Here is a 12038-nt window from a genome sequence, read left to right as displayed (position 1 = left end):
AGGCACATTCTTGTTTTCTCTATGTAGACTCGGTATTTATACTGTCGATGAAAACCTACATTTTGGAGTTTGGTTTGCCGTGCATGACGTTTAAAAAAGTAAAATGAGTTTCAGTTATTTTAAGAAGTATACGTATAAAATTTGTTTGCATAAGTTGAAATATTTTGAAGAATTATTAAGACGTATATATAGGTTTAGGTTATTATTATGGAGAGATGTTTTGTCGGAAGAGCTTTATAATAATTTCCTGTTATGTGAGTTGATCAACCAAGAATCTGAATACAATTTTCGCTGTTGCAATGATAAGATATTTTATGAAGTTTGAATAATTTTTGGTACACTTTCTGACTGCATCTACAAAATTTATAATTTCGCTTAAGTCCCTGGTACATACATTCAGGAAAACAGGAAATTTTCACCCCTTGTTTTCACACTAATTTTGGTTTAATATTGCTATATTCTGACGTGTTTAATATAATTATATGACATTATTATAGTTAGATTACCCCTGAGGTGCATGTAGGCATAAGTCAATTATATTTAGATCAGTTGTATCTCGTATAATCAATTATGTAGTGTCGTCGTAGAATAACAACACGTACTATGTGTATGGTCTCAGTTATTAGGCATTTGGTAATATGCCCGTGATAGCCACGCCGAGCTCAAAAAAAAAATTAGAATAGTTGGGAATTTGTAAACATATTATATACACACATATCTATGATACTATTATATTTAGTCCACTTAAGTTCATCATAGCTCACTCGAAGCTGGGGACAGCTTATTCTAGGTGAGGAGGATTGTTACGCAAAGCTTTATTGTGTTTAGAGATATGCATATAAAAATAGCTGTAAAAATAGGAATATCAAGAGCATGACAGGGATTAGTGAATGATTTTTGCCACAAGACGCCTGAGTAAATATATTTTTCGGCCATTAGCAAACATTAATCGCCTTTCCCTTTCATGTATGACATATCGTGGGATTAAATAAGAACTAATACCTGGATAAACAGTCTTAAGTCTTCACTTATCTTAATGGTCGCATTCTTTAAAAAAGTGTGCGTGCTGTAGGCCATTCAAGTTCCTATGTCAATCGTGTTAAAAATGTTGCTCGGTCAAGCATGTAATAGATTACGTCATCAAAAGTTCAATTCGATAAAATAAGAGTGAAAATAGTTTAAGTTAAAAGATATTGTTCACAGACGTATTGTTGGTATATTTTACTAGTTGTTGATGATGAATATTTTAAGTAAAGATTAACTTATGAAACGTTAGGAAGCTCAACGACAGAACTGACGAAGAAGACAAGAACAGAAAACAACGAGATCCGAAAGGACGAATAATCAGAAGAGAAGAGAAGAACGGAGAAAGAAGAGAACATTAATGAACTTTAGTAAAAGCTTGTAAAGATCTCCTACCTCGCGTAAGAAGAAATAAAAAACATATAACAGTTTGAACTGTCTGTCTTGCCATCGGTGTATTATTCTACCAAGATAAATATAAAATTGAAGCTTACTATGTGATATGCTTGTAAATGAAAAAAATTGCATGCAACAATGACAGCATTTAATTAAACCAAACTGCCGTTTTTGCAAAGATACTAACGAAATATTTTACTCATGTACGCAGACATCCTGATAATTCGATTTTAACTTATTTAAACCACCGGTATATAGTTAACACAATTGTCGCAAACCATGAAATAATATATTCAGAGTAACAATTGAAAAATTTTGTCAATTCTGAAAGTAACAATTGTTAGCCGCTTTAGGGGAGCACGGTCGTTTCTTTCAAGTTATTGTTGACATATCTCGGACATCGGGGTAGTAGTATTTGCCAAGAAATTTAATTGAAGTGAGTTTATAAACACTATATATACAATTTATTAAGAAATAAGAAACTATAACCCAACTTGATTAATCTTTCCCCAGCTATACTGTTCTTCTTTGAATATAAGTAACTATCATAATTTTAGCTAAGATATATTGGAGCTTATACGCAATGTAGATAAATTTTTTATCCATGCAGGCGGTAAAAGGGAAATTTTCGGAAAGAACATAGGTACTCAAATTAGTAAAATTGGCAAGTTTGCCTGAGCAATATATATTTTTCTCCTTGTCGCTCAGATCTAAAATTTATCTATAGCGCATAAGGTCCATTAACACTGTGTAAATTTCACTATAAATCTTTAGCAACACTTACATTTAGCCTGTCCCTTAAATGAAAAGCCACTTAAGAGTTTCTTTGGATTAACCGCCAATTGTTAATTCGACTGTATAAACTATCCTTTTATGACTGTGCGTTCAAAACGGTCAATCTGCCTTGCAATGAGTGTTTTTTCAAGAATTTCTCTGCTGTTTCTCGTGTTTGTCATGGGCGAATGCATAGAGCAAGCTGTTTTTCGAAAAAATAAGCAAAAATACTTGGCGAATCATGTCATCGAAACAAAACAAGCAAAGTCCGAGTTTGAATGTGGTTTGCTTTGCGCTCGTCATGAATCATGTGCGTCAGCCAACTATAAAACTTCTGGTAAAGATAAAGGACGGTGTGAACTCAACGAAAGGACAATGGAAGCAACAACCGATGATGATGAGAAGACAAACGATGAATTCAATCATCTTGTCATAATAAAACCAGTAAGCATTAACATGAATTTTTTACATATATTATGTGGTCATGACGACGGACATGCAGGGTAGAATAGATTAGTTTCCCATGTAAAGATCATGGCTCGATGAAACAACTAAATATATAGAGTGTTTCTTACCAATAACTGCTGGAAATTTCTTTCACAAAGAAAGAACAGAGTATTTGGGCCATTGAATACCCTGACAGCTAAAGCAAATGCATGTCGTCAATCATCGTAGTTCTTCTTTCAAAATGTATTTTAAAACACTGCGATTCTTAATTTTGAAATACAGAAATAAAATACGCAAAGGGTAAAATACAGTAATTCCAACTGACAGTAAAATTTAAATTCGGCTCTTTTTCATGCGAATTACTACATTATGGATACAGGCATGGACGGGAGCAAGAGAATCGGATTTTGGGAAAAAATGCTTGAACTTTAGAAGATCCCATTAACTATATGCTTTTAGTTGGCAGCCGTCCGTCTAAGATAGAAATGAAGTTCATTAAATGATGATGAGCTATAGATTAACCCGCATAACCGATGAATTATTACTCAGAACTTAAATAAATTAAATTGAGCGATAAAACACATCTTCAGACGAACGTTCTTTTTGTCAGGTAATTTAAGGCTGTTTCATGTATTTCATTCGCTTTGTCCGCGGGCGAAGCAGCTTTTGAAAATCTGCTCATGCGGGCGTGATGGGTTGAAAAACCGCAATTGCAATTCGCAAGAGGACGTAAAAGAAAACCGCCTTTAGGCTTTGATATTACGTTTTTATCATATTACGTATAACTCTTATAACTTAAGCCTGCATGGTTCTAATATGTCACCGACAGTCGGCGACGTATTGTTTGTGGCCTGTGAGCAAGAAAATTTATTAAAAATAACTAAGCACTTCACTAATCAATTATTACCGACAACAGCAGGACATATGAATTTTAGTTTCTGTTCACCGCAAACGTCTTTAATTGTCCATTGACACCGTCTTAAGCCGGTTTTCAACTATATAACGATAATTTTCGCATGAAGCGCTATTTGATCGCGTCGCGTAGCGACAGCGATCTATAGTTTCGGCTTGGTTTTTTTGTTGTTTTTTTTTTTCCTCTCGGGTCGACCCCCAGCGTCGCTAGCTGCGGGCCATATCACCCTAATCGGGAACCTGCGCACAGGTAAGTTGCTAGTTATATCACGTGTTGTATTCACTTTGGGCATATTTCGTTTCACCTTCGAACTTCGAAGCAGTAAAGTAGAATCAATAAAGCGATCAAAATGCTAGCATGTGCTACCTTTATCTTTACACTCATTACACATACAACTAACTACACACGCCGAGCAGAGTAAGCCTGCACTAAAGGATTTCAAGCAGTTTCGAAATGGGCTGTTGTGTGTTTCTCCTGCTTTCAACATGCGACTATAGTTCGGTATATTGTTCATTTTTATTATTAAGAACATTTACGACACAAAATTTGCATAGCTGGGCTGGCTACGCCGCTGTGAACGACGCGATCATATAACGCCTAGTAGGCGTCTTGTTTAATTTTGTTTCAGAGCTCTCAGCTGCAGCCATCTGGAACAAATTGCTCAAATGTAAAAAATAATTATCCTCACGCGAAATATATCGCTATAGTTGAAAACCAGCTTTAGAGACGGCAAATTGTAGTACCGTCCCACAAAATTGTTTTATGGTACGCAACTGTTGTGTTTATTGGTCCATGTAAATAATTTATTCTTGTCGCTTTTTAGGTTGGGATAAAGCAGGGAAATAATATTTTTCCAGGTAATTAAAATTTTTGAAGTTATGGCGACCAAAATGAAAACAACCCCCTCTATATTGTATATTTCTGTTTTTAGAAAAACAACAAACCGCTTTTCCTCAATCTTGCACGGAATTGTTTGGCAGGAATACGTAAGTTAAAAAGATATACCGGTGGACGAAGGTCTGATACAGTCCAGGAATTTCAACCATTATTCCAGCAGAATTTTTTCTAACCATATCATATAGCCATATCCTTGTAATTTTGCACGGTGATATCACAATATAAATAAATTAGCTTCTAGGCACACCACGTAAGTATTTAATATCAGTTGCTTATCTAGATCATTGCCCGATGGTGTCTACACGTTGCAGAAGGATCAATGCTCGCCACCATATAAGGTATATTGTAACATGACAGATATCCCAGAATGTGGGGTTGGAGGTTGGACACTAGTGATGAAGCTTGATGGGATTAAGGTGAGATTGTAGTCATGAAGAGTATAGTGCGTATTCACTTCTAATCAGTCAATCTGTAATGAAAGTGATAACTTTCTACTTTACTAAAAACTTTCAACTTTATACAGAACACGTTTATCTATGGTTATTCTCTGTGGACAAACAAAGAGACATACGCAGTACAAGATGGTCTGGAAGGATTGACAGAGAAAGAAAGTTGGCTTCGTACTGGAATACTCCGTTCACAAAGATTTGCCTGGGTTTGTCGTATAACGGAGACAGAAAATGGATGAGTTTCAACTACACCGCAACTTCGCTGTACAGTGTGATCGCACACGGCCAGTTTAGGGCAACGGGGGCTGGTAGAGCAGCATGGAAATCTCTGATCGCGGGCTCTTCACTACAGTTCAACTGCAACAGGGAAGGGTTTAATGTACTTTTAAGAATGCGGATTGGACTTTTTGGCAATAACGAGAACGATTGCGATACGTGTGATTCTTGGCTCGGATATGGAACACAGTTCAATGCAGGGACTTGTGGAAATGTTGCTAAAAATGGCCAGGGACCTGATAACGGTGCGAAATCTTTGATGTCATTTGGATACATTCTCGTTCAATAATAAAACCAGTAAAATAGCAGGCAACATTCTAGTCAATATTAAGATAATATGGTTAGTTAAAACGCGATAATCTCATTGTTTGTACGCATGTAGGCTATTGTTGGCCGATCGTAGAAGAATATTTTAGCGTTTATATAGCCAAAGATAACGAATTTGCATAAACGGTGACATTATATAACACACACATTAAAAACATTATAGCACGTCTATTCTGGGCCTTTCGGAAATATCATCAGAAAAAAGACTTTGATTATTAATATAGGTAATTTAATATATACACCCAGCACTGATATACGTCTGATAATAGAAATTTATATCAACATAATAATTAGGCCTATAAAGTACTGTATCTGTGATATTGGAATATGTTGTAGTTCTATGAAAATAAAACGCACAAAAGTATTTTTTCTATCGGATTGCCTCTAAAAAAATCCTCTGAACGGGGCGTGGTAAGCTTCTCCTGCACCAAACGGTTTCTACGCCACAATATCCTGTCCAACAGTAGATACAGTTTCAGTAATTTTAGAAATCAGATGATATTCTCCAAATAACATTAGTCAAATCAAAAAGCTATCAAAGTCCCTTTCGAAATAATGACACTCAAAGGAAGCCTGGTGGTATAACTATCGTTTTTAGTAAAGATAGCAATGAAAATTTAAAATACAAGATGCCGACAATGTGAAATTTATATTTTAATTGCTTCAACCACTTAGGTCAAACGAAATAAACTTTAAAGGGGTTTCCATTTGTTAACTTTTTTAGATATATAATTACTAACAATTTACGGTCTATTTCGTGTATTGAGGTTTCAAGGTCAACCGTCCGTATTCCCACATAATGTAGTGTATACATTCAAATTTAAAAGTTAAAATGTGATGTGTTGTAAAGAGAAACTTTACAACAATGACTTCAGGATGTATGACGTTCTATATATAGTAAGCACAGGTAGAACTCGATTGCCTTAGCTTGAACGTAACAAGATCGTTTATCAGACAGCAGAGTTAATTTCTACGCAAATTGAACGAGAAAGAAGTTTGTCAATCATCTTACTATACAATATAAACTAGTTCCACAGCATTTGAACTTAGTCAGCAACTAAATGTTTAAAATATCATGTTCCGAGAAAGTTCAAACTTGATTTTAATTATTTAAGCCACCTATTAAGAAAATGGCCTCTTGATAAAAGTTATAGAAAAAAACGGGCGAATTAAAGCGATTGAAAAAACTAATATCCGGTGGGTAGTGCTATCCGGCTTTCATAGAACTGGTTACTCAATGCCTAAATTTTAAATACTTCATGCAAAATGGTAAATAATGCACCTTTTTACCAGAAGTAGACCAGATGACTTTTACATTCTAATTGGGTTACTGAAAATGTAAACAAACTTGCTGATTGGGTCTAAGAAGAAATTCTCCTTGTTATTTGAATATGTGACTTTTACGACACGTAATCGATAAAGCGTCTTTCTTCAAAATGGTGTCGCTGTTGGTGAAAATTTAAATTTTCTGACGATTTGAAAAAAGTTCGACCGTACACCGTTAACAAAGCGCAGAAATTGCAGCAATTAAGAATATCAACGTCTGCCGCAATGTTAGTCTCAATGGACCTTTTCGGTAACTACGCCACAAAATTATCGTTTTTAATTTCGAACCACCTTAAATGAGATGGATTTCAAGTTTTACTCACACGAGCTATGTAGAAAGATGCAAAACATCTTTCTTCAACACATGCATGAAAAAGAATTTTTCATTTTGACAAAAAAGTATGGAAATACGACATTACGCGAGAACGAGGCTTGCGGTCTTGGCCCCTCAGCCTCGTTCTCGTGTTATGGCTTATTTCCACATTTATTGGTCAAAATAAAAAAATCTTTTTCATGCATGTGTTGAAGAAGGAAGTTTTGCATCTTTGCACGTGGCTCGTGAGAGTAAAACTTGAAATCCATTTCATTTAAGGTGGTTCCAAATTTAAAACGTTGTGACGTTAAAATATTGTGACGTAATTATCGAAAAGGTCTATTTAAATCAAAATGACTCTAACCTGTATCAGATATGCAGAATGTCCACTAATGACGGATCTGAAAGGCTTTTATCGCGCACGCGCAATCCCAGATTCCCTCGCTCAGCTGATAATGCTTCTAGGCTTCTTTGACGTCTTATTTACTTGAACCGTTAGTAAAAACCCACAATTTATAGCATAATTTGTGTTTGAAGTTTGAGTCGTCTTGTCATAAGTTCCAATGTGATATGTTGTAAATAAAGGTGTTTTTATTTTTTTTCACTCATTTAGATAAACCCTTAGTAATTTCAGTAATAACAATTTACGATCTAATTCGTGTGTTTTAAAATGTTTCAACTGTCTTTCTGGCAATCGGTGTGTTAGTATAGCAAGATAAATACAAAATTCAAAGTTGCAATATGATATGCTTGTAAATGAAAAAATTTGCATAAAATGATCACAACGTATGAATTTTTCGTGTAAGCACAGGTGAAACACGAATGCCCTAGCTTGAACGCAAAAATCGACCTTTTCAGACAGCGTTTTAAATTTCTCAGACGACTCATGAAAGACAATGTTGACAGTCGAGATATCCACGAAGATTTCTAACATCGCCAAAGCATTTAAACTTCAAAACTGCCAAATTTTGAAACATATATAATTACATGCAGACATCGCAATAATTAGATTTTACTTATTTAAACCACCTATATATTTAGCACAATGTCACAAACTATGAAATATATTTACTGAGACACTCTGACTCTGCATACATACAATGGTTGTCGAAAAGTTTTCCTGTCCATATATTCATGAACACCTAAATATCAATCACGTGACCAACATATATTGGCGTGGATAATTTTGTGTGGTTTTCGGCGACCTCATAATTTGATTTTCAAATCATGTGCATGCAATATCGAAGAAGCCTCTTTAGCCCCTGAAATTTACACACATTATTACATGCACATTATTATATCGTTTGCAACGTCACAAGTTTGCAATGTTTAAGTCCAATAGCTTAAAATAGAAATCCGTCAGGCAGGACTGAATTATATGAATATCAGTTCTCCCTCTCAATTTCGCTCTAGTTACGCTCCGGTTGTCTTAATTTGTTGAATTTTTCAGTTCAACTCTGCTTAATTATGTAAACGAATAAAGTACGAATGAATTCATTTTGTAAAAGCCAAAATGGCATATGTTAGTAACGCTCATTTGAAAAACAAAACAATTGTGTCGCATATTTTAGTGGCGCAGATGAAACATCACATTAACAAGCCCTTCGTTCGTCGTCAGACAGACAGACCCAGTGTCCGAATAGGTCTTCCTGTCGGAGTCTATAACATTTTTAAGAGGAATTTTGACGAGGAATTTTACTTCACGATAAGAGGTTTCCACTTACGAGAAAGATGTCACTTGTCCAACAAAAACAACCAGTGAACATGGAATTGTCCGAATTGATTATGCAACCAAGACTTTTGCTTCGTGCATTCGTCAAAGTCAGTCTTTCGTTGCTGATATTCCTGAATCTTCAAACGTTTGTTCATGGTTTTGATTTCTGCTTTCAAGGACCAAATGAAGGTTGCGTATTGTAAAATATTTATAATTTTTCTTTCACATTGCCAACAATACAGTTATATTTGTGAATGCTAATAATTTCTTTAAAGCAACTGGCACAATACAAGTCGCTGCATGGAAACAAACCTTGCCCCTTAAGCTGGGCGAGTAGCCGAATTCATATTAGAAACCGGAAACTCATCTTAGACAGGAAATTTGATGGTAAAAAACCCGTCTAAATATGAATAGGAATGGATAAATTTATACGTGTGATAGGTCGGGTAATGCTAAAAAGGGTATCGTAATTACTACGATAAAAATTTTGCTTGTTTTCTTTTAGCCTTGTTCCGTCTTTCACCGTGTTTATATTTCAGAAACTCGTCACATTTTCCGTCTAAATGCGAATTTAAGACGAGTTTCTCGTCCACACAGGACCCCTGTCCAAACGGCTAAATTCGGACGAGAAACCCGTTTGTGTCAGGATTCACATTAGAACGAGTTTCCCGTCTTGGACGGGTTTCCCGTCTCTAATACGAATTTCGCTAGTCCTCTCCTGGCTGAATTTGAAAGCTATAAAGAGACCATGGTACTATATAAAGGAACTTTAAGGGGCTTTATTCAGGGATTGCGATATCAGAAAATCTTTAGTTACGAGTATACATACATGTTTCACTATTTCTGGACAAAACTCAAATATTCGTGTCACATTTAATAACTAAACTGAAATTTCTGAAGTTTCGATTAGAAAACTCAACAATTTTCGTTTGCATCGTAGTTCATATTGTACGTTTACCTTCTTTTTTTACTATTCCAAAGGTCGTCGTTTGAACAGTGAAGTGATAGAAAAAGTCCACGCAGGAACGGGAGTAGAATGCATTTACTTTTGTGCCCGTGATAACGAAGCGTGTAGATCTACTAATTTCAAGAAATGCTCAAACTCAGAGAAAAATTGTGAATTCCTTCAGGATATTGCTTCAGAGATGCCAGAAAAAGCTTTTCTTCGGCACAAAGATTTTGATTACTACGAATTGACAAGTCCTAATAGGACTAGGGTAAGCAGGGGCGTAACTATAGAGCGATAATTGGGGGGGGGGGATGAAAATTCATATATCCAGGTTCTGCCCTACAGACAAATCAGTTTTACCTACAAAAGAAATCGTCATGCTTTAGTGGGTCCAAACGAATATATTCTTATCGTTTTCTGTAGGCTTTTCCGCAATCTTGCACACACTTGTTCGTCAAGAATACGTAAGTTAAAAAGATAGCTACATATACTGGGATCGGTTGTATAGAAAGGTAGTTAACTTTTAACTATAGTTAGTGATAGAATTGCCCAAAATGAATCGTGTATTTAACTACGATTTAACTACACAAAATTTAGTTAAAAGTTTTATACAACCGGCTCCTGCTGGATAAAGGTCTATTAAGTCAATGAATTTAAACCTTTATTGCACAATTATTTGAAAATTTTTTATAACCATATCTAGATCATTGCCTAATGGTGTCTACACACTGCAGAAGAATAATTCCTCACTGCCATATAAGGTATATTGTCACATGACAGATATCCCAGGATGTGGCGTTGGAGGTTGGACCCTAGTGATGAAGCTTGATGGGACTAAGGTTAGATTGCAGTCATGAAGATCATATAATATGCGTATTAATAACGTCTGATTATCAATTTGTAACGAAAATGATAACTTTTAATTTTGAAGAACTTTCAATTTTACAGAAAACATTTAACTATGGTTCTTCTCTGTGGACAAACAAAGAGACACACGCAGCACAAGATGGTCTGGAAGGATTGACAGAGAAAGAAAGCAAGTTGGCTTCGTATTGGAATACTCCGTTCACAAAGATTTGCCTGGGTATGTCGTATAACAAAGCCACAAAATGGATGAGCTTCAACTACACTGCAAGTTCACTGTACAGTGTGATTGCGGACGGCCAATTTAGGGCAACGAGCGCTGGCAGAGTAGCATGGAAATCCCTGATCGTGGACTCGTCACTTCAGAAAAACTGTAACATGGAAGGATTTAATAATATTCAAAATGCGAATGGAAACCGAATGCGAATTGGACTCGTAGCCAATAACGAGGACAATTGCGATACGTGTGATTCTTGGCTCGGCTATGGAACAAAAACCAATGGAAGGACTTGTGGAAATGTTGCTAGGTACCAAGCCGATAACTATGATAAAAATTTGGCGACGTTTGGATACATACTTGTTCAATAAATAGAAATAAAATAGCACGCTACATTCTAGTCAATATTAAGATAACTCAATGGGTTGTAAAAACGTGACGATTTCTTGCATAGTTTGTACGCGAATATGCTCAGTTTTTATATAATTATTCAAAATAACGAATTAGCATAAACGGTGACATTACGGAGACATTAAAATATTGTAGCATGTCAATTGTAGGCCTTCCAACAAATAAGGCTTTGATTGTTAATACAGGTAATAAAATATGCACACCCAGCACCTTTTACCATACTGCATGATAATATAAATTTATATCATATATATTATTTACACTCAAAGGAAGCCTGGTCGTATAACTTTCGTTTTTAGTAAAGATAGCAACTCAAATTTAAAATATAAATGGCGACATTTTGGAAATTTAGATCTTAATTATTTACAGTTCAACCACTTCGGTAAAACGAAATAAACTTTTGAAGGCGTTTCCATTCGTTAACTTTTTTAGATATATACTATTCGTAAATTACTAACAATTTACGGTCTATTTCGTGTATTGAGTTTTCAAGGTCAACCGTTCGTATTCCCACATAATGTAGTGTATACATTCAAATTTAAAAGTTAAAATGTGATGTGTTGTAAATAGAAATTTTACAACAATGACTTTTATGAATGACGTTCTATAGTAAGCACAGTAAAACTCGATTGCCTTAACTTGAACGTAACAGAATCGTTTATCAGGCAGCAGTGTTAATTTCACAAATTGAACAAGAAAGAAGTTTGTCAATCATCTTACTATACAAGATAAACTAGTTCTA

At 35.3% G+C, this 12038-nt stretch overlaps 1 protein-coding gene across 1 annotated transcript in view; it reads right to left on the bottom strand.

The window, feature by feature from the left end:
• Positions 1-7432: 7432 nt before the first annotated feature.
• Positions 7433-12038, bottom strand: part of LOC114535726 — a 34837-nt gene continuing 30231 nt past the window's right edge. Inside the window, exon 31 of the mRNA XM_028557032.1 lies at positions 7433-7581. Coding sequence (XP_028412833.1) covers positions 7511-7581 — 71 coding nt within the window. The 3' untranslated portion in view covers positions 7433-7510. The remainder of the gene's footprint in view (positions 7582-12038) is intronic.

The sequence above is a fragment of the Dendronephthya gigantea genome, unplaced genomic scaffold (assembly GCF_004324835.1).
Source record: "Dendronephthya gigantea isolate DGI-Jeju-01 unplaced genomic scaffold, DenGig_1.0 000123F, whole genome shotgun sequence".
Taxonomy (NCBI): domain Eukaryota; kingdom Metazoa; phylum Cnidaria; class Anthozoa; order Malacalcyonacea; family Nephtheidae; genus Dendronephthya; species Dendronephthya gigantea.
Note: the sequence above shows the minus strand (reverse complement) of the source record. Positions and strands in the feature narration are given on the sequence as shown.